The sequence below is a fragment of the Leuresthes tenuis genome, unplaced genomic scaffold (assembly GCF_036924035.1).
Source record: "Leuresthes tenuis unplaced genomic scaffold, fLeuTen1.0.hap1 SCAF_19, whole genome shotgun sequence".
NCBI classification, from domain to species: Eukaryota; Metazoa; Chordata; class Actinopteri; order Atheriniformes; family Atherinopsidae; genus Leuresthes; species Leuresthes tenuis.
This window is the reverse complement of record NW_027325373.1, coordinates 27,076,645-27,099,878: the sequence shown is the minus strand read 5'-3', so window position 1 is coordinate 27,099,878 and position 23,234 is coordinate 27,076,645. Positions and strand designations below refer to the sequence as shown.

Sequence of the window (23,234 nt, the reverse complement as noted above, 5' to 3'; positions counted from 1 at the left end):
TCATAATCTAATCTGCATTCCGGCTCTCCTGTGGCACCTGTGGCACTTCTCCTGTAGCCTTGGCCAAAACTGCTGCTGAAACAACCCCCTGAGATCGCTGCTGGGAGACGCTCTGAACTACTTTTCCTCCCTCCCTTCCTTGATGGACACCTGGTGATTGTTGACTCCGACTGGGACCTGATCAAGGACTTCTCCATGGCAACCTGCTGTGTTATCACAATGACATCCTGTGAACTGAGACACTGGTTGAGAGCCAGAAGTAGCAAAACTCTGGGCTTACCCCCATCCCACGCCTTCAAGTTGTTCTTGCGTTTTTATGTGTGAAGCGAGCTGTTTTGAGTTCTATGTTGGATGGTGGGCTGATGTTTGCTGTTCTGGTGTTACTGAGGTTTGTTTCAGGCCCCACATTGTACTCCCCTGGCTTAGTGTGGATGCTGTGTTTTTCCCCCCTCCTCTGAACTCACTGTTTCCTTAGTCTGTCTGAGTCTTCCAAAGTGATTTCTGATTTTCTGTCCATCAGGTCCATCACGTTAAGTGCCACCAGTCTGAGTCACCATCTGTGCAGAGGAGTGCCATACGTCTGACGTCCTGGCCTGCCTGCCCACTTGCCCCACCACACCAGTTTGGTGTATCTCATCTGTCAACCTGCTTCCTGGATTCGTCATTCCCCGGTCTCTGTCTGGAAATACCTACCTATTAACTGCTTGGAGGATCTCATCATGGATTTATTCCTTTATTTTTAATGAGACCCCGAACATCAATCCCACATGGCAGCACAGCAAGTGAGCTGCCAGCTGTATTGCAGATGGTAAAACGGATGAATCTTTTCTCTTTTTATCAGCACGTTTTTGCTGTCAGTTTCAGGGCCTCCATGTGAGCCAATAAGAATGGTAATTGTGTGTTTCTGTAAAGACAAAGTGAGCTGTGTCCACTTCTGTAGTCACTTTGCGCTCAAGAGCCAGATAATAGTGGGTGTTGATGTGAAAAGTATAAATCACAAATTACAAAATGCATACAATATGATCAGAGCTACTGCAACTTGCTGCCAAGTGTGGTGCAGCGCATTCTACAATATGAGATATGTGTATGAATATAAGAATAAGAACACACACCTCCACCAGGTTACATTTAGTTTTACAGGTTATACTCACATAATCATTTGGTTTTGACTAGAGATGTCTAGTTAGGTGAGGCTTCTAGTTGTTTAACTCCTCTCATAGATCAACTAGTTAGCACTTTAATAACTCCAGATTCTCATGGTCTTAAATAGCACCCGTTGACCCTTGATTCTCTGAGGTGTTTATGGCTACATTGCCATTTAGTTTTTTCCATTCATTAAAAACTTACCATTCATCTTACAAACTGTTTACTGGTTTGTTAATGCTACTACCCTAACACAGGGTTGTACAGAGTAAAGATGTCTGAACACAAATTACCGAGGATCGATGACACTCTGGATAAGGGGTAGTGTTATGTTTGTAGTAATGTGATGAACTTTACTTTTTCATCCTGTAAGTGCCTTTCATGACAGTTCCAAAGTTTCCTGAGCCCAGTTCTCCATCTTCCAATAAGAGCTGGCTACGATCCACTGTAGAACTCCTGAGTTCATCTGGATCTGCGTAAGGACTCTCGTAGACCTCTGTATCCATTGGCATCGCCTCTGATGGAGAAGAATGACCATGTCACATTAGAAGAGTGGTGGTTAAATATTCAACTTTATTTGAAGTTAAAGCACAAAACATGAAAATGTTCTACCTAAATCACAAAAGTTGCAAACAAACAAAATGAACAAGCTTGACTAATTTTGAATTTAATTAATTGGATTTGATTGCATTATGGTTACAATGAATTGAACTCCAAATGGCTTGAATGGGACTGTATCATTTAAGTGCCTTCAGATGACATCTGTTGTGATTTGGCGCTATATAAATAAAACTGAATTGAATTGTCTCCTTCAAAGGTCATGAGGAGGAGATTGTTGAGGAATACAGGCCTAGACTGCTGGGGGAGCTCCCATGATGCACCTCTCCTCCCTCCATGTACAGATGACATCATTGCTGTCATTAACTTGTGTTTCTCCCTCTCAGCAGGTGTCTCTGGCCTGGTGTTACGCTGCTTGTTGTCCCCTCTTTCCTGTCCTCTCAGCCCCAGCTGGTCCAGGCAGATGTTGTGATGTGAACATTATTAAGTTACTCTTTTTCAGAATAAGAGCACAAGAGCCATACGCCTACTAGGGGTTGACTGGCTAGGCGGGTGTTACGAGTGACCCGCGGACAGCGGCTGGATCTGTTGCAGAGGTGCAGTGCATATAGTGCTGGCGGCTGCAGAGGAGAGAAAAGCTCCTGTGGCTGTGGAGGAGCTGCATGGGGATGGGGAGCCTTGTGCACGAATGGCTATATACGGGACTATAGGTGAGTTTGTGGAGGGGAACGAGGACTGGACGGAGTATGAAGAAAGGTTAGGACACTTTTTCTCTGCTTATGAGATTACTGAGGAGGCTAAAAAGCGCTCTATTCTCCTGAGTGCATGTGGAGCAAAGATTTATAAGCTGATAAGGTCCTTGGTCACACCGTGGAAACCGGGGATATCCCATATGATGAACTGGTCAGTCTCGTGGCGAGCTACCAGAGCATTGTGATTTCAGGACAGTGTTAGATGATATGCTCGGTGACAGAGATGTGTGCGGCATTAATAATGATGCTAATGATGCATATGATGCTATTTTCCACGGTATGGAGATGGCTGCTAATAATGCCAAATATATTCTGAAAGGAAATGGAGAAGCACAGTCAGTAGCAGTGCACCAAGTCAAGAGAGAGACTGTTAAGCATCCCAAAACGTGTGTTTTTGGTGAGGGGGGGCACACTATGCAAATGATTGCAAATTTAAAGATGCTGTCTGCCATGCTTGTAGTAAAAAGGGGCATTTAGCTAAGAAGTGTAGAAGTTCAAAGAAGAAGGGGGAGCCTGGGTAAGGAAAAACGCATCAGACTGAGGCAACCACTCACCACCTAGACAATGAGGCGTGTGTTCCTTCAACATGTTTGGGGTGGAAACGGATGAGGAACCACCTGCCCTCTGACACTGACTGTGGGCAGTGTCTCAAACAACGTCTCAATATCAAACATTACATTTGAGATTGAGGAAGAGCAGCTCTTGAGGAAGAGCTGGAGCGGTTGCAGAAGCTGGGTATCATCAAGCCCGTCCAGTTTTCAAGGTGGGCAGCGCCAATTGTTCCAGTTTTGAAAGAGGACAAAACTGCACAGATATGCAGGGACTATAAGCTCACAGTGAATCAGGTCTCCAAGCTGGAGGAGTTTCCGTTGCCACGCATAGATGACCTGTTTGCAACGCTGGCAGGAGGGAAGCTATTCACAAGGCTTGACATGAGCCAGGCGTACCAACAGCTGCTGCTTGATGAGGATTCAAAAGAATATGTTACAATCAATACACACAAGGGGTTATTCAAGTACAATTGCCTGGTGTTTGGAGTGGAGTCCAGTCCTGCCATTTTCCAGAGAACAATGGACACTCTGTTGCAGGGGATTTCACATGTAGCAGTCTACCTGGACGATATTTTGATCACAGGAGCCACGGAGGCAGAGCATCTACCTAACTTATTACAGGTACTGAAGAGGTTCTCAGACGCAGGGCTGCGATTAAAGCACAACACGTGTGTTCCTAGCACCAAGTGTGACCTACCTGGGACACAAGATCACAGCCGAGGGGCTCTGTCCAGTGGAAGATAAAGTCAGAGCTATTAAGGAGGCCCTGGGCCCCAAGTGTGTCACTGAACTTAGATCATTTTTGGGCATGGTCAATTATATATATGGCAAATTCCTGCCCGACCTCTCTAAGCTTTTGGCCCCACTGTACAAGCTGCTTCACAACGACACTAAGTGGCAGTGGTGTGAGGAGCAGGAGGGAGCTTTTAAGGAAGTGAAAAAGCTCCTCCATTCAGCGACGCTCCTAGTCCACTATGACCCAGATAAGGAGATAACCCTTTCATGCGACGCTTCACCATATGGCGTTGGGGCAGTCCTTTCACATGTTATGGAAGATGGGTTAGAGAAGCCAGTCGACTTTGTTTCACGTACGCTGACAGCAGCAGAGAAGGGATATTCACAGCTGGATAAGGAGGGCCCAGCCATCGTTTTTGCTGTGAAGCGCTTTCATCAGTACCTCTATGGTCGGGCATTTAAAATCTACACGGACCATAAACCACTCATGAGCCTGTTCAGTGAGACCAAGTGCATCCCGCCGCTAGCATCAGCCAGGATACAGCGCTGGGCACTCACACTGTCAGCCTACCAGTACACTTTAGTGTACAGAGCGGGTAAGGATAATGCAAACGCCGATGCGCTGAGTCAGCTACCATTACCTGAAACACCTACTGCTACATATGTACCTCCAGAGACTGTTTTCTCATTGCAGAGGCTGGCAGAGACACCTGTAAAAGCAGCCTGCATAAAGCAGTGGACAGAGAGGGACCCGGTTCTGTCCCAAGTCAAAACTTTCCTTCTACAGGGCTGGCCCAGTGTGGTGGAAGGAGAGGAGTTGAGGCCTTCTGGAGTGCGAGGGTCATCGTGCCTCCCTCAGGCTGTGCACAGATTATGGAAGAATTATACAAGACTCATCCAGGTGTACCTCGGATGAAAAGCCTTGCAAGATCCTATGTCTGGTGGCCAAGACTGGACCAAGATCTGGAGAACAAGGTAAAATTGTGCACACAGTGTGAAGCCAATCAGAACATGCCTCCACCTGCTCCCTTGCACCCATGGGAGTGGCCAGACCGCTCCTTGTCTAGGCTGCATGCGGACTTTGCTGGTCCTTTTATGGGGCAAATGTTTTTTGTAATGGTGGATGCACATTCTAAATAGATAGAGTTCCACATCATGAGCAACATCACAGCCCCCACAACCATTGACAAACTGTCCACGGGTTGCGTGACAAACTGGTCACTGATAATAGCCCGACATTCACCAGTGAGCTGGTCAGTGAGTTCATGTAGCAGAATGGCATTCATCACATATGGACAGCTCCTTTCCATCCAGCCTCAAATGGGTTAGCAGAGTGGTCTGTTCAGACAGTGAAGGAGGGCCTGAAGCGGATGACAGGAGATTCGCTCAGCACTCAGCTTTCACATTTCCTGTTTAAATACCGCCTCACGCCACAAACTACAACTGGATGCACTCCAGCAGAGATGCTGATGGAGCATAGGCCTAAATCGAGACTGAACCTGCTGCGTCCAGACATGAAGGCAAAAGTGGTGTTAAAGCAGGAAAAACAGAAAGAAAGACATGATCAACATGCATGTAAGAGACTTGAAACCAGATGAACTTCAGCAGTAATAGCAACCAGCAGTGGCTACCTAGGATTAATCTCTAGTGTAGGGGGCCAGTCTCCTATGTCATCAAGCTGACTGATGGACGTACGTTCCACAGACATCAGGATCATGTACACCTGCGGCATGATACGGGTTTGGTGACATACCATGCTGCTGCGCTTCCAGTGGTGAGACCAACAACTGTGGAGGTGGGTCCACAGGAGACAGGGAGACAGGCAGAGGCTTCTGAGTCTTTCAGAGAGGGTGGAGACTCTCACACTGACATCCAGACCCTCTCAGTTTCCCTACACCAGATCCACCCAAAACATCAGCTGTAAGTGCTAGGTCATCGGGGTTAGTGCAAAGGTCACAGCGCACAGACAGACTGAATGTTTGATTGAAAAGTTTAACGGAATGTTAAAGCTGTCGTGTTTTCCAGCTGCTTGTGTTTACAGTTGTTGGGACAATAGTTTAAGTTTTAGGTGTACGCCAGCTAAAAACACCACTGTTGGTTTCTCCTAGTTAATTTACCTTTCGGGGGAATGTTGGAATTTAAAGGGGGAGAAGTGTTGTGAGGTGAACTATATTAAGTTTTCGTTTTCAGAATGAGAGCATAAGAGCCATACTAGGAGTTGACGTTGTATATGTTGCATTTATTTTGAAGGACTCATCTTCCCCGGATGTTGTCATATGTTTGACCTCCAGCCGACAGTCTACAGCTGAGTTCTGGATGTAATGTTTATTTTGCCATCCTTATATAAAGTGCAACTATGGCCAAGACACGGTCAAGTGGTTATTTTCCAGCTGAAGTTACCACAGCCGTCCTTCCTGGTTCTGGTTCTGATGGAGGTTTCTTCCTGTTATAAGGGAGTTTTCCTCCCCAATGTTGCCTCATCCGGGCTCAGGACGGGGGATTGGATTAAATAAAAGTTTCATTGTGAGGTAATTTGTTATGAATTATTATTATGCATTATTATGCATTATATGAATCAGAATAGTTTGGATTAAATTACATTACAACTGGATTTCAATGAACTGGACTTAATTGGACTAAATCTTTAAATGACCTTGAGTTGACTTTTGATCTGTATTGTTGATATAAAGGGAACTAAAACTGACCTGAATTTAATTGATTTGGTGTTATTCAGTCACTTAATCAGTAACACTGGTGTTTACACCAATAGCCATAAAATGATGACCACCTGTCTAGTATAGAGCTCTGACCAGTCAATGTGTTGTAAAAGAACATCTGAAGGTGTTCTGGAGGGTCTTGTACCAGAACCTTAGCAAAAGATCCTTTGGGCCTGTGGGTTGTGGGGAGGGTCTTTGAGCATTGGGATTGCTTCCCACGGATAATATCAGATCTCATCAGATTGATATGTGGAGACTTTAGTGGTCAGGTGAACACTTCAGGCTCTTTGATATGCTTTGAAGCCCATCCTAAGCTGTTTTTGCAAGGCTGAGTGCTGTCCCTCTGCGGAAAGATGCTCATGAGAGGATTGGTGTTGTCGTACTGTATGGCTGTGGGGGATGATTGGTCTGCAGAAATGTGTAGGTAGGTGTCAAAGTGAAACCATGCAAGTCCCAGGATGCAGCCTTTCCCAGCAGAACACTGCATTGGATCAAGATGAGAAGCATTGCTCACTTTACCTGTCAGTGGTTTTAATGTCATGGCTGATTGGTGTATAGGGCTGGCCCTGCAGTTTAGCTCCAGACAAGAAGTACATTTTATACAGCCAGAGGTTTGGACTGGTACTTTGCATACATTCAGTACATGTGTCCACATCTGTAGAAAAGGAACTAAAAGGAACTAATCGCAGTCCGGCCAAATAACATCACATAACATTGTAACATCACCTGAACAATATATTCAACCTTCTGTCTAATGAAAGTTGTGCTTATACAGCACATAGAAATGTAGATAACTTACCTTTGCTGCCTGCCTGGTTGCTGGTCACCCTGGTTTCATAGGGATTGAGATTTTCTCCATTGTTGTTGTGTCGAGATGTGCGGTTCTGTTGTCAGTTTCACAGAAAAGAAAATGTCTGAAATAATGTTCAGTTTAAAAGTGTATAGTTTGACTGAGTGCACTTCTTGAATGTAATATGCAATGAGGGAAAATTTTCTTTCAAATGGGGACTGTAAAGAAAGTTTAACAATGGGGTTCTCTTTTTTATATCTTTACCTCAGTGTTTTGTATCTCTGCCTCAGTGTTTTGTATCTTTACCTCAGTGTTTTGTATCTTTACCTCAGTGTTTTGTATCTCTACCTCAGTGTTTTGTATCTTTACCTCAGTGTTTTGTATCTCTACCTCAGTGTTTTGTATCTTTACCTCAGTGTTTTGTATCTTTACCTCAGTGTTTTGTATCTTTACCTCAGTGTTTTGTATCTCTACCTCAGTGTTTTGTATCTCTACCTCAGTGTTTTGTATCTTTACCTCAGTGTTTTGTATCTCTACCTCAGTGTTTTGTATCTTTACCTCAGTGTTTTGTATATCTACCTCAGTGTTTTGTATCTTTACCTCAGTGTTTTGTATCTTTACCTCAGTGTTTTGTATATCTACCTCAGTGTTTTGTATCTCTGCCTCAGTGTTTTGTATCTTTACCTCAGTGTTTTGTATCTCTACCTCAGTGTTTTGTATCTCTACCTCAGTGTTTTGTATCTCTACCTCAGTGTTTTGTATCTTTACCTCAGTGTTTTGTATCTCTACCTCAGTGTTTTGTATCTTTACCTCAGTGTTTTGTATATCTACCTCAGTGTTTTGTATCTTTACCTCAGTGTTTTGTATCTTTACCTCAGTGTTTTGTATATCTACCTCAGTGTTTTGTATCTTTACCTCAGTGTTTTGTATCTTTACCTCAGTGTTTTGTATCTCCACCTCTGTGTTTTGTATCTCTACCTCAGTGTTTTGTATCTTTACCTCAGTGTTTTGTATCTCTACCTCAGTGTTTTGTATCTTTACCTCAGTGTTTTGTATATCTACCTCAGTGTTTTGTATCTTTACCTCAGTGTTTTGTATCTTTACCTCAGTGTTTTGTATCTCTACCTCAGTGTTTTGTATCTTTACCTCAGTGTTTTATATCTCTACCTCAGTGTTTTGTATCTTTACCTCAGTGTTTTGTATCTTTACCTCAGTGTTTTATATCTCCACCACAGTGTTTTGTATCTTTACCTCAGTGTTTTATATCTCTGCCTCAGTGTTTTGTATCTTTACCTCAGTGTTTTATATCTCTGCCTCAGTGTTTTGTATCTCTACCTCAGTGTTTTGTATCTTTACCTCAGTGTTTTGTATCTCTACCTCAGTGTTTTGTATCTTTACCTCAGTGTTTTGTATATCTACCTCAGTGTTTTGTATCTTTACCTCAGTGTTTTGTATCTTTACCTCAGTGTTTTGTATATCTACCTCAGTGTTTTATATCTCTACCTCAGTGTTTTGTATCTCTACCACAGTGTTTTGTATCTTTACCTCAGTGTTTTGTATCTCTACCTCAGTGTTTTGTATCTTTACCTCAGTGTTTTGTATATCTACCTCAGTGTTTTGTATCTCTACCTCAGTGTTTTGTATCTTTACCTCAGTGTTTTGTATCTCTGCCTCAGTGTTTTGTATCTCTACCTCAGTGTTTTATATCTCTACCACAGTGTTTTGTATCTTTACCTCAGTGTTTTGTATCTCTACCTCAGTGTTTTGTATCTCTACCACAGTGTTTTGTATCTCTGCCTCAGTGTTTTGTATCTTTACCTCAGTGTTTTGTATCTCTACCTCAGTGTTTTGTATCTCTACCACAGTGTTTTGTATCTCTGCCTCAGTGTTTTGTATCTTTACCTCAGTGTTTTGTATCTCTACCTCAGTGTTTTATATCTCTACCTCAGTGTTTTGTATCTCTACCTCAGTGTTTTATATCTCTGCCTCAGTGTTTTGTATCTTTACCTCAGTGTTTTGTATCTCTACCTCAGTGTTTTGTATCTCTACCACAGTGTTTTGTATCTCTGCCTCAGTGTTTTGTATCTTTACCTCAGTGTTTTGTATCTCTACCTCAGTGTTTTATATCTCTACCTCAGTGTTTTGTATCTCTGCCTGTGTTTTGCAAATACTTGTAAATACTTGGCATCACAGGGAGAGCACACCTGGTTTGAATCGTACCTCACTAGTCGGTCATTCTCCCAAGGTTCAGTACTGGGACCTCTTCTCATTGCTACATACACCACCTCACTGGGCCAGATCATCTGATCACATGGCTTCTCATACCAGTGCTATGCTCACGATACCCAGCTCTATCTGTCTTTCCCACCTGATGACCACACGGTCTCAGCACGAATCTCAGACTCTCTCTGACATATTGACATGGATGTATCATCTCCAACTAAACCTCTCAAAAACTGAACTGCTTGTCTTCCCGGCCAAACCAACCATACACCACAGCATCTGCATCCAAACTGAATCCCTATTTCTTGCTCCATTAAAGGTAGCTAGAAACTTGGGTGTCATGATTGATGACCAACTGACCTTTAAAGATCATGTTGCCTCTGTTGCTCGATCGTGCCGCTTTGCATTACTAAACATAAGAAAGATCAGACCATACCTGACCCAACATGCCCCCCAGCTCCTGGTGCAGGCCATGGTCATCTCCCACCTTGACTACAGCAACGCTCTCCTAACTGCTCTCCTAACTGGTCTCCAGCCTGTGCTGTGAAACCTCTGCAGATGGTCCAGAACGCGGCGGGGCGTCTGGTCTTCGATCATCCTAAAAGAACACGTCCCCCCTCTGTTCATTGAGCTCCTCTGGCTGCCCTTAGCCGCCCGCATCAGATTCAAGTCCCTGATGTTAGCTACAAAGTGCTTAATGGAACGGCTCCATCTACTTGAATGCTCTCACAAAGGCTTCTGTCACAACTCTGTCCCCTCTGACAGAGCCTGACTAGTGGTTTTCCTTCTATGTAGCTTATTGTTAGCTTTGATGTTAGCTGCAATGTTATATCCTCATTTGTAAGTCGCTTTTGATAAAAGCGTCTGCTAAATACATAAATCTAAATATTGCCATTCCCAGGACTTCAGATACTGACATTTTGTCAAACCCCAAGACTTTGACACATATATACAGTATATTACATCACTAGATTTCCCTGCTGCAATCAAAATGGAATCAGCAGTATATCACACTTACAGTGACAACGCGCTGTCCTGACAACAGTGTTCACATGCAACGGCTTCTCCGAGAAATGTTCTATTGTCTTTCCTTTGAGAGACCATAGTATCCTACCACAGGTCATTATTATCCTTAATTCTATACTTTCATTATTTCAGTCAGATGAGAGATTGTGCACTCTAAAATAAAACAAATGCTGCTATCTTCATAAAAAAGTCTGAATTGGATGGAAATGAATATCTATAGAACTCCATGTCATAGTTCTTTTCATTCTACTAAAGGGGAATTTATATATGTAAAAGGGTTCATTTTTAGATTAACGGAGATAAAGTATATATAGAATCTAGCCTTTAATGAGCAGTTAATTCTAAAATCAAAAAATACTATCTTGTGAGGTAATGTTTCTTTAGATTCTCATTCATCTAGGTCATGGTAAAGGTTAAGAGCCTGAAAAATGGCATATTGACCTCTTCTTTTCTTTTAAATAATGAAGTGAAAGAAGTTCAGTCGCATTTATTCAGGCTCTCGGAATCATTAATTAATTTTCTAACACTGGAAATGATAGATTAAATAAATTACGATCATGCTTATTTGTTTGAAAAAATAATTAAATTCATGAAGTCATCCTTTTTCAGTGCTTGTCTCTTACAAAATTCCCAACAAAATGTTTCAGTCTAATGGGAGCCTTGTAGAAGTTTTAAAAACAGCTTAAACTGACAATATGTGATCTATTCAGTATTGTATATGGTATCTTATTTTTTATTTTTCTATAACCAATACAACACAATCTTTGAACATTTACAAACATAAAATGATGTATATGCCGATCTTTTCGATCCTTGCTGCTGTAACATTGTGAATTTCCCCACTGTGGGACTAACAAAGAACTATCTTATCTTATCCTTATCTTATCTTATCCTTATCTTATCTTATCTTATCCTAATGAATGTGTGTGTAAGAGTGACTTGTACTTTTATCTATGCGCTTTACACTGCTAGTGCCACTACTGAAAGTACTTGCACTTTACATCCTGCTGACTCTTTTTATCTGTCAACAATTATTCTTATTCATCATTTTTAATGTGACTGGCAACCTGTCCAGGGTGTACCCTGCCTCTCGCTCAATGACAGCTGGGATAGCCTCCAGCCCACTCACGACCCCTTGGATTTAATGGGTATAGAAAATGGATAGAAGAATTGTTTTTAATGTCCACCTGAGTCCTCCATGCAAATTTGACATCACTCCCCCCAAGTGGTCAGAAGTCAGACAGATTATAGAACACATTAGAGCAGAGTCTACATGTAGTCAAATGGCGTCCCCTATAAGGTGTTGAAGAATTGCCCCGGGCTTCTGAGGCTGTTGTGGAAGCTTATGGGAACTACTTAGGAGACCCAGTCCATCCCATCTTCATGGTGTAAAGCAGTCACCACCTTTACCCCAAAGGAAAAAGCCTCCTAGAAGCTCAGGCAGTTTAGAGTCACCATCCTGTTGAATGTGGAGGGAAACATCTTTTCCACCTTCACAAGATGTGTGACCAGCTACCTCCTCTCAAATAAGTACATCGACACTAGTTGTCAGATGGCAGGTGTCCTTGAGTTCCCTGGCTGCTTGGAACATTCAGCAGCAATATGGAAGCAAATCCAGACAGCCAAGCGAAGCATATCAGACCTGCAGATTGTTTAGTTAGATCTTGCAAACACCTTTGGCTCAGTCCCCCACCGGCTCATCACCTTCACACTAAGCATCCAAAAACTGGTGGCAAAATACTAGCTACATGTTTGCCACACAACCAGGGAGATCACAACAGTCTGGCAGTGACTTGAGAAGGGAAGACTAATAGGATGTTCTATCTCTCCCATCCTCTTCATGGCTGCATTTGAGATCATCCTGACAGGTGGAAGAAAGACAGGACAAATGCTGCTGGCAATACAGTATTACATGGATGATTTCAACACCCTCCTCCAAACAGCAGCTTGTACACCAAGACTCCTCAAAAGGTTTTGGAGTTGCTGGCATGGGCCTGTAAAAAAAGCTCACCATGTCATGCAACTTTTCAAGCTTTAAAGGGGCCAGGAGCGATTACAACGTCTTTACTGTGGATGGTGAACACATCTCACTACTGGTGGAAGAACCTGTGAGGAGTTTTGCTAGGTTATACCTGGCAGACCTCTTTGACAAGCATATGGCTTCAGCTATCAGCCTCTTTAAAGCCTGCAATCCAATTAATGCTTTCCTACAGAGAAATTCAAGGTGTGGTTTTACCAGTTTACCCTATATCATTGCCTAATGTGGCCCCTGATGTGTCAACAGTCCTGAAACTGTAAGAAAAGGTTTCTTAAACATGAAGTCATTAAAGAGTAAATTATTCAGGACTTATTGAATGTATCATTTTTATTTCACTGTATCTTACTTTTGTCAGTCAGACAAATACATGGGTACAAGGTTCTTAAAGGAAGCACCTGAACATTTAAAGAACCCTTTCGAATAACACAGCCTGGGTGACCATATTATAACATGCTCACTTGGTCGTGCATCTAGTACCTCTTGGTGGTGTTAGAATGCAATCAGAAGTAGGAAAGGTATTTTCATGTAAAACTGTGAAATGAAAAGTAAAATGTGTTTGCTCAGTCACCTTGGTTGTAAACATGGGCTCTGCTCTGATCTGAGGGATGTCAGGTAATGTAAGCAATACACTCTGAGGAGTTACTGAAGAGCTGGGTTGTGTCAGGGTCAGGGTTAACATTACTGTGACTTGTTGTGACCATCAGGTGATGGAGGCTGTGTTAGCATACCTTTTCAATGCCAAGCATGGCAGCAAGTTTTTTGGGGAGAATTCCGTCTGCTGCATTTTGCTGGAAATCAAAACATTCAGAGAAGTTATCAGAGGGTGAAGTTATAATGTGGTCGTGCATTTGTTCATTGCAGTAGAAGCAGATTTAGGGGAAAGGTTAGTTTCAAACAAAGATTTGTCCTAAAGTCTCATATCAATCAGTCCAATTCAACCCAAGTCAACAAGCCTGTGGTGGTAAGAAGAAAAGAAAAGAAGTTTACCAACATATCTGTCTAACACAGACTCATAGTTAATCCACATTGTCATGGTTTTACCGTTTCATTTGGAAAATAAATCTAAAATCTATCTTTGGTTGTTTTACTACACTTTGTCTTTCTTGCCTGTTTTCTGTCAGATTGTCTGTTTTCTTCACTTGTGTGCGTACCCGTCTCGTTTTCTGTCTATCCCCAAACCTTTTCTTGTTTCAAACAAAACTTCTTTATTGGACTCTGCTTACACTAGTTCATGAGTTTCACTTCTCTATATTTGTAATCTGCAATGAGATTTTGCATTTGCTTAAGTTTTGTTTCTTAAACCTGCCTAAATATATTGCATGCCATGATCTGTGGTCATGTTGTAGTGTTACTTGGTCATTCCGATTTCCATGTTTTTTAAATTAGGCTTTGTTAAGTTCATATTGGGTTCTCTGTTTTGTTTTAGGATTTGTAATCTTTCTTCATGTCCTCTTTCTCCATTAGTTTTGCTTCTACCTGCCCAACCTCATTTTATTAGCCTTATCTCACCTGAGAGGTGTACTATGAAGCGAGATTGGTGACGTAGTGAGTTATGTTGAGTTTCGAGTGTCAAAAAGTTCTTTCTTTAAGCCTGACAAGATCACCATGATAAGCGTGGCTGAACCCATAAGCTGCCCCCGAGCCGTTTGTTGTAATTCAGATCAAATCTTTCACTGATCTCTTGTCCTGATGATCTCCAAGACAGCAAACTCAGACTGAAACAACATGTAAATGTTGTCAAGCAGAAAGTTGAAAGTTTATGTCTGACACTGTAATAATTTAACGTTTAAAGTGCTTAACTGACACTGAACAACAGTGGATTGTTAAATAACTGGTAGACAATCAATATCTAAACCATTCCACAATTTGTTCTGAGCTAGGTCTTCATTGTAGCTCCTCGTTTTCTTCTTTTTTTATAGAGACTGTTCAGACCTGCAAATACCTGGGGGTGGTGCTGGATAATAAACTGGAGTGGTCTGATAACATAGAAGCAGTGTACAGGAGGGGCCAGAGCTGTCTCTTCTTCCTGAGACGCTCAGGTCCTTCAATGTCTGCAGTGATATGATGTGCATATTTTATCACACTATCATTGAGAGTGCACTGTTCTATGGTGTTATCTGCTGGGGGAGTTGCACTACAGACAGAAACTGTAGGCGCCTGGACAAACTGGTAAAAAAGGACCGTTCTGTTGTAGGTAGAAGACTAGACCCTCTCAGTGCTGTGGTGGAGCAACGGATGAGGAGGAAATTATATTCTGTTTTGGATAATAATAAACATCCTCTCCACAGCATCCTGGCAGGTCAGAGGAGCAGCTGCAGTGAGAGGCTGCAGGACTGAGAGGTTCAGGAGGTCCTTTGTCCCCACAGCCACAAGACTTTTTAACAGTGACTGCTGACATGTTCTTCTCAAATGTATTGATTCATGTATTCATTTTGTATTATTATTATTGTTGTTGTTATATATATATATATATATTTGTGGTGGTGTGGTGGTTAGCACTGTCACCTCACAGTGAGAGGGTTCCAGGTTCAATCCCCACCTTTCTGTTTGTTAACTGGTGACTCTAAAATTGTCCTTAGTGAGTGTGAGTGTGTGTGTCTCGTTTGTCTCTATGTGGCCCTGTGATGGACTGGCGACCTGTCCAGGGTGTACCCCGCCTCTCGCCCAATGACCGCTGGGCTAGGCTCCAGCCCCCCACAACCCGACTGACGGATTACGTGGGTATAGAAAATGGATGGATATAATATGTGGAGGGGATTTTAACATGATACTAAATTACAGGGTGGATACGACCCTTAAGTATAAAGGGAAGCAAAAAAGAAATTAGTAGGTATATGAACACAATGATGTCACATATAGATTATTCACAACAACAGATTTGCTATACATTGTTGCAGCCCCTTAATAGTCGACTAAGCTTTAGAAAATTTTTACTGTGCTAAAATTTCAGCAGTCGTTGAGTTCAGTGGAGGTGAAGGGAGGGGGCAAAGGCACAGGCTTATTCACAGGACAAAGATGTGGGTCAACAAGGCTGTTCCTTGTTGTGAATAATCAATCTAACATATATATGTGTATATATATATATAAAAACATACAAACACAACTTACAATGGTAGCAACTAATCCATGATGATTCTGTGGTAGTGACTGTCCTGCCAGACCTGCAAAAGTCAAATATGACAAAAAGGATCAGCTCTGGTGATAGTGCAGGTTTCATTCTTAGAACTTTATGTATGTGTTTTTACCAGTCTCGCCTCCAGGTCTTGGACAGGGTTCTGTCAGTACTCGCAGCAAACCGTCAGGTTTGTATGAGTAGTGCTCCACCAGCTGTGACGTGGAGAGAAGTTTACATAAGAGACTGTTCTCAAATATAAAATCTTATGTCAGAAACCACAATGTTCAGCATACACCGAAAAGCAAAGGAATTGAAGCAAGGTACTGTACAGTGGGTTGCAAAAGTATTCATCGTATTATTCCCTTTTTTTTTTTTTTTTTTAGCATTACAACCTGAAAACTGATTATTGGCTCAATTTCTATGCATCAAAAAACAAAAAGTGGTGTGTGCACATCTGTTCACTACCCCCAAAGTCAGTACTTTGTAGAGCCACCTTCTGCAGCAATTCCAGCTGCCAGTCTCTTAGGGTATGTCTCTATGAGCTTGTCACATCTTCATCAATGTAAAACTGCTCCAGCTCTTTTAAGCTGAATGGGTTCTGCTGGTGTACAACAATCTTTGTGTGATGCCACAGATTTTCAGTCTGGGATTTGACGAGGTCATTCCAACACCTTAAAGCACTCAAGTGTTTCTGTAGCAGTACGCTGAGGTTCATCGTCCTGCTGGAAGGTTAACCTCCGTCCCAGTCTAAATTCTCTGGAGGACTGAAACAGGTTTTTCTCATGAAGTTCTCTGTATTTAACACCATCCATCATTCCTTCAATTCTGACCAGTACTCTGCCAACACCATGCTTCACTGTGGGGTGGTGTTCTTGGGATGATTAGAAGTGCTGGCTTTGCATTAATGACCAAAAAGTTCCGTTTTAGCATCGCCTGGCCAAAGGACCTTCTTGTATATGTTTGGGGAATCGCTTATATGCTTTTTTGTGAACTTTTTTGGAAGCAATCATTTTTCTGGCCACACCTCGGTAAAGACCAGCTAAAGTGTGATGTTTACAGCGGCCCTACTGATACACCAGTCTCCCCCGTGAAGCTTTCTAGCTCCTTCAGGGTAACCCTTGGTCTCTTGGTTGCCTCTCTGATTATTGCCCTCCTTGGCCAATATGTGAGTTTTGGTGGATGGCCCTTTCTTGGCAGATTTGTTGTGATGTAATAATGAATTTAATGGCGTCCATGGGATGCAACATTTCACCAAAAGCAGTACAAAGGCTAATTAAAATGAATGCTTTTATTGTCATTTTCTGGGCAAATTAATCACTTATGTAAGGAATTTACCATTGTGCATGGAATCTGAAATATAGATAGAATGTACCAAAATGTATAGAATGAGAACAAAAAAGCGTCTTGGAGCTATTGCCTAAATCTAACAGGAAGTTTTTGGTGTTTTATACACATTACATTTAAACAAACTCCTACAGATTTGACCATACAACACTAAAATGAATCAATATAGTCTTAAGATGTGTGATTAAAAGGTACTAAAATCTTGAGTTCAATGGGTGTGGCAGCCCATAATTTTTAATCTAATAAATTGGATTTGATTTGATAACAATGAATTGGACTCTTAATCGGCTTGAATTGGACTGTATTACCACAAAAGTTATAATAAATCATTCATATATCATCTGAATGTAGGGGTGGGCGATATGGCAAAAATATATCACAATTTTTTTTTAATAAAATCACAATTTCGATTTTATCACAATCTTAAATTGAACAATGAAAATAAGACAGTGTTGCAGAAGCATGTTTGGCTGGGCACCTCTTTCTATCGCTTGCTTGACTTGTCATAGGAGTGCCTTTGTCTAACGCCTGTGTTAATGTTGTCTCTTTTGGTCTTAGCTAGCCGCTGCTTACGCTAGCCGCTGCTTACGCTAGCCGCTGCTTACGCTAGCCGCTGCTTACGCTAGCCGCTGCCTACGCTAGCCGCTGCTTACGCTAGCCGCTGCTTACGCTAGCTGCTGCCTCCGCCTGCGGTGCCGGTGCCGCCGGGCCCCTCGCGGTTTGACTCTCAGCATACTGTTTGGATGCTTCCTCTTCAAGTGATTGAACAGGTTCGTTGTGTTGCCACCCGACGTGCGAACTGTTTCTGTGCAAACTTTGCATGTTACAGTTGTGGAAAATCCAAACCAATTCCATATAATGGAGGTGGAATTCTTTTTAGTGACCATCTCCTCCCTTTGGCTTTCAGCCACGGCTCTCCATGCGGCTACACACAAACAAGGAGGCGGGTAAGAAAGTGCGTCACTGCCCGTAATTCGCTGTGATTGGTCGGTCAGGTTGACAACGTAACACGTCTGGTGCGTCGGTGCATCGGCATAGAACTGCAATTTATAGAATGTGCCCGAGACAATCCCACGATCTCTGCAGATTGACAGATCGTTATGGATCATCTTCACGTTGCAATCCTTCACGATTTAATATCGTCATATCGCCCACCCCTATCTGAATGTTTTACAGGGTTTAATCACTGTTATGCCCTGAACATATTTATATTCCTAGATCCTGTCGAAGCCATAACCCCTACTGACAACCGAAGGGGATATTTTTTTGATTTCTAATTACAGCTTTTGAAGAGTTTACTCATCACACTTCAAAGTTTGCCAAGTAATTAAGATGTTACTTTACAATTTTTTATGATTTGCCATTGAAACAAGAAGTCCTTATAGCTGGCACAGACAACATCCAAGCATCACCAAACTTGTGACATGTTTTGTTACCGTCCAGCTTTGAACCGATGTCCATCCATCCATTTTCTACACCCGCTTAATCTAATTCAGGGTTGCGGGATGAACCAATGTTGGAGTCAATATTCTGTTATCACCATAGCCACGCCAACTTATATCAGGACTTTGGCATGAAAGAGGATGTACTTACACCTCACAAATACATAATACAATCTTTACTAAACTTGTTAATAACAGTCAGCTCCTGAACAGTCAATATTCTGTCATTGCTGTAGTCCCACCCACTAGCAACAGGAGGTTCCATATTTTACAATTGTAAATGTACTGTTCTAAGCCATTCCAACACATTCTTTCAACCTTGGTCAGAACATGGTTTTACTGTAGGAATATGCCTCCTTCCTCGCTTAGATTTTTATTCTATTCATATTTCATTTCAATTCTTATTATTTGGTAGCAGGAACATGAAAAATTTCACTGCACTTTGTACTGTGTATGATTGTGTATGTGACAAATAAAACTATCTGATCTGATCATTAATCTACTGGCTTCCTGTAAAATGTCAATCCATGGCCATGACACAGGAAGTTGCTGTTTCTCAGTAGTCCACTCACTGTCCTGCATTGCTCATATTTTTCATGATTGATAACAATCCTACACTGAACATGCCTGCACATTGGTATGGACACATGGTTACAGTGCTACCTGATGGCAGCTTAGAGGAAGTGATTTCTATGTCCTTCGAGCGATGAGTTCAAAGAGCCCCCAAACGCCCTGACCTAGCGATCACTAGGGCCCTTCATTGCAACACAGGTCAGAGCGCTGCTGAGGTGAGAGGGCCATTCATCACTGCTAGCAAATTTGACTTTTGTTGTCACCCAACCCTGATTTGTACTTCTCTACAACTTTGGGTCTGACTTGAGTGGCGAGCTCCTTGGTTGTCATGGAATTGCTTACTTGGTGGTGCCTCTTGATTAGTGGTGTTGCAAACTCTGGGGTCTTTACGAACAGCTGTATAAATACTGTAATCTAATCAATTTAAATTACAGGTTGAAATGGAAAAATAAAAAATAGGACCAGTGCCAAGGGGGTCAGTAACTTTACAAGCCACTGTGAATGTGGGTGGTAAGGGTGAATGAAGTGGGTAGATCCTCTCATTTTTTTGTGAAACACATCAGGCTACAGTCAACTCTGGGTACAATCAACAACACTCAATTCAAATTGTCAGTATTGTTCTGTTGATTTTCTTTCAAAGAAATTGTTTAATATCTTGGAAAATAGCTGTAAATTGATCAATATCTCAACATCTTTTAACACAATAAATCAAAATCTAAGAAAGAATTGAACTGTTAACATTTTCCAAAAAGAAAGTCTAATAATGAACTCTTCTGTGTCTATATTGCTTTGTTCCAACCCTCAGAGCAGAAATATAATCCCCACAAATTTCGAGACTGTGTCTATAATGGATAGATACACAACTAATTACCATGTAATACATCATGCTAATATTTCTAATTCAATGAAAATGGATTGCTAAGCACATAAAACAACATTGTGTTAACCTGCCACAGGGTGTCAAACTTCTTGCCATCTGGGATGGAGAGCTTGCCGGTCCTGTCCCTGTCAATCCGATAATGCATCACTTGTCCTTCATGAAGTAAACACAGAGCGTATGATCCATTCTGATCTCTCTGTCGAATCCTGCGCACACGAGTAGAAGAAAAGAAAATTACATGTAGTGTGATTTCGAAACCTTTTGTTTTTTGTCTGTCTGCATGGTGGAGTGGTTTGTCTCTGGTTAATATCATTCAGCTACTAGTTCTTCATACAGTAGATATGGCTCATAGTTTAGGAGATTTTTAGCTGCAAAAATGTTAATTCAGCTGACATGATTATTTTTAGAGACGCAATACTATATCAGTAAGACAGGTTTATTTTTGGCCTCTCTTTCTCATACAATAAAATGCAAAAGTAGTAAAACTGTTAAATTAAGTTAGTTGGAAAATGGTCCATATGATATTCAATTCAAATACTATGCATTTGTTTGTCCTGTTGAACGGTCTAAAAGGGCCAACTAAAAGTACAATAAGGAGTAACCATCTTTTACTCTGCTTAACCTAGTTATGACACATATCTAAAAACTGAATAGAATAAAACTGTGATTCATCATCAAATCAAATTTTATTTATTTATAGCATTTATTATACAAAAAGCAGTGCAAAGTGCTTCACACAATAAAATCAATACATACATAAACTCACGGAAGTTTTCTTTGTCTGTTTTGTTCTACCGTTTTTGGAGTGGTTTCGATTTGTAACTGTTTCATAGTTCCTCCGCGAGTGGAGAGATTTTGTGTTTTGATTTTCAGAGATCCTGTTGTGCCTCCGTTAAAGGAGTGCTTATCGTTAATCGTTACGTTTTATAGTACCTCCCTTCGTGGAGCGATTTATGTTCCATAGTAATTGTGCCCCGCTTATCGGGAGAGCCTTTTGTTTCAGTCCGCCTCATTAGGAGAGCGTGAAAGTTTATTTTGTAATCGTTCATAGCCTGTTCTGTTTTCCTCCTGGCATGGAGAGAGTTTTTGTTTGATCATTTTCATAGCTGCACTCCTCTTCAAACACAGTTATTGAGGGAGTGTCTCAGGAGTTTCACAGCCCCTTGTTTTTGCTCTGTTTTGGAGATCTTCGACCTGTTTATTGTTAATAATTGCCTTGAAATCGACCCTGCATCTGTGTCCTGTGGTCCGTGAAAGTACACACTGGCACAGTGAGGACGCAACAGGGTCCGAATGTCTTGCCCATAGACAGGAGGATTTTCGCCGGAATGGAACCAGCGGACTATCATGCTCTCCGGAGCCGACTCACTGCATTGGCCAACTGCTTGGTCAATGGAGCCGACGCGTGGGACTGTTGGGAGGCCTCCAGGGACGTACTGGACATGTACCAGCAGGGGCTGGTTTCAGAGATCCCCGCACTCCAGGAAGTCTGGAAGACGGCGACACAGATCCACTATGCGGCGATGGTGGATATTTTTCAGACTCGGCCGAGGTATCGGCCGCGCTCCAGCAGGCTCTCATCTCTCCTTTTTCCTCCCGAGCTTCTTCTCCTGTGTTGCCGTCCCCACAGCCCGCCGCCGTGTCCATGCTGGCCGCCACGGCCATGTCCAAGCTGGCCCCAGCACTCCGCTGCCACCGAGGTCCTGCACCAGCCCGCTGATGCCGCCATGACCCCGACTGTTTTTACTAAAACCAAGATTATTACTACCAAGACCAAGATTGTTACGACCAAGACCACTGTTCATGCCAAGACCATTGCTACCAAGACTGTTACGACAAAGACCAAGATTGTTATGACCAAGACTCTTGCTTCTACCAAGACCAAGCCTGTCAATCCACCCATGATCCAGCCTGCTCCGGCGTTCAGAGCCCCGGGAGTGGGTCGGGTGGGCGCATCCTCGCCTTCGCCAATGGAAGCCCAGGTGGGTGCATCTTCGTCCTCACCTTTGCCAGTGGGAGCCCGAGCTGGCTCTCGTTTGCCCTCGCCTCTCCTCGCTGCCCTGAAGGGGCGTCTGGGTCGCCGGAGATCTGGCTGTCCACCAGAACTGAACTAACATAGTGGTTAATTCAAGGTGGGACAGTACTAATCATGAAAGATACACAGAAGGGAGCAGTTCCATCTAACTATTGGTCAATTACCTGCCCCAGACCCATGGCTCAATACATGAGCAATGCCCATAGGGGAATTAGAAATAACTGAACACCAGCTACTGATCGACTTAACCGTCACTCGTGACTGTAAGATCAGACATTAGAATCTATGCAATGACTCATTGGTGCACACATGGATACTGGAATTTTTGGAACTCTACAACATCAACAGGACACTAAGAACCTACATTAGGAACTCAATGGGACTGTGAAAGACAACCCTAGAGGTTAATTCAAAGCCAATAGCACAAGTTAACATCAAGTGGAGTATCTACCAAGGAGACTCTCTGTCCCCATTTCTGTTCTGCATAGGCCTAAACCCTCTCAAGACTGAGCGAGATATCGACTCACTGATACAGTGATACATACAACAAAGACATCGGGATGAGCAAGAGAAATGTGGCCAAATGCTATCAAAGAGAGGCAAGGTGATCATGAATGAAGGGGTTGAACAACCAGAGATTCTACCCTGCCTACCTAGAGTCCTCCTTTGTGTGTCCAAGTCATGAAGCTCTATTGAAAGTCATTGAGTATAATTTTTAATATAGCTTTTAGGTTTATCTTTAAAATTCACTTTTCAGAATCTGCTCATTTAACTAAAGGATTCCAGTCTGGAAAAGTGATTAAAGGCATGTTTTTAGCCAGTTCTCGAGTGACTGCTAGGTTAACTCAGGTTCAGTTTATCTTAGTGTGTCAATGCTTCATTGATTTCTTTTAGATTAGATTAGACTAGATTAGATTAGATTAGATTCAACTTTATTGTCATTGCACAGAGTACAAGTACTGAGACTGATGGAAGGTGCGCGGCCGTCAATGCCAGAGTGGAGGGGTGAAGTACAGTCATTGGAGGTAGATGTGAGAAGGGGGGCAGAGTTCAGCAAAGCCCAGGGGAGAAGCTGTTTCTGAACCTACAGCGGCAGAGCAAAGAGATGTACTACAAAGAGATGTAGTTGGTGAGGATGCTCAGCAGTTAGAAGTTCACCAGTATCTGAGGGGACAGATGGGCCTTGTTCAGTCTTCTCAGGAAGAAGAGGCGCTGATGAGCCTTCTTGATTAGGGTTGAGGTGTTGAGGGTTCAAGAGAGGTCCTCAGAGATGTGTACATCCAGGAACTTAAAGCTGGCGACACACTCAACC

General features: G+C 42.4%; 1 protein-coding gene across 1 annotated transcript in view; it reads right to left on the bottom strand.

The window, feature by feature from the left end:
- The window catches only part of syk (spleen tyrosine kinase), a 61,041-nt gene that overhangs the window by 6,000 nt on the left and 31,807 nt on the right, over window positions 1-23,234 (bottom strand). Inside the window, exons 5-10 of the mRNA XM_072371428.1 lie at window positions 19,955-20,093; window positions 15,779-15,860; window positions 15,642-15,694; window positions 13,262-13,321; window positions 7,256-7,340; window positions 1,501-1,660 (exon numbers count right to left, since the gene is read on the bottom strand). Coding sequence (XP_072227529.1) covers window positions 1,501-1,660; window positions 7,256-7,340; window positions 13,262-13,321; window positions 15,642-15,694; window positions 15,779-15,860; window positions 19,955-20,093 — 579 coding nt within the window. The remainder of the gene's footprint in view (window positions 1-1,500; window positions 1,661-7,255; window positions 7,341-13,261; window positions 13,322-15,641; window positions 15,695-15,778; window positions 15,861-19,954; window positions 20,094-23,234) is intronic.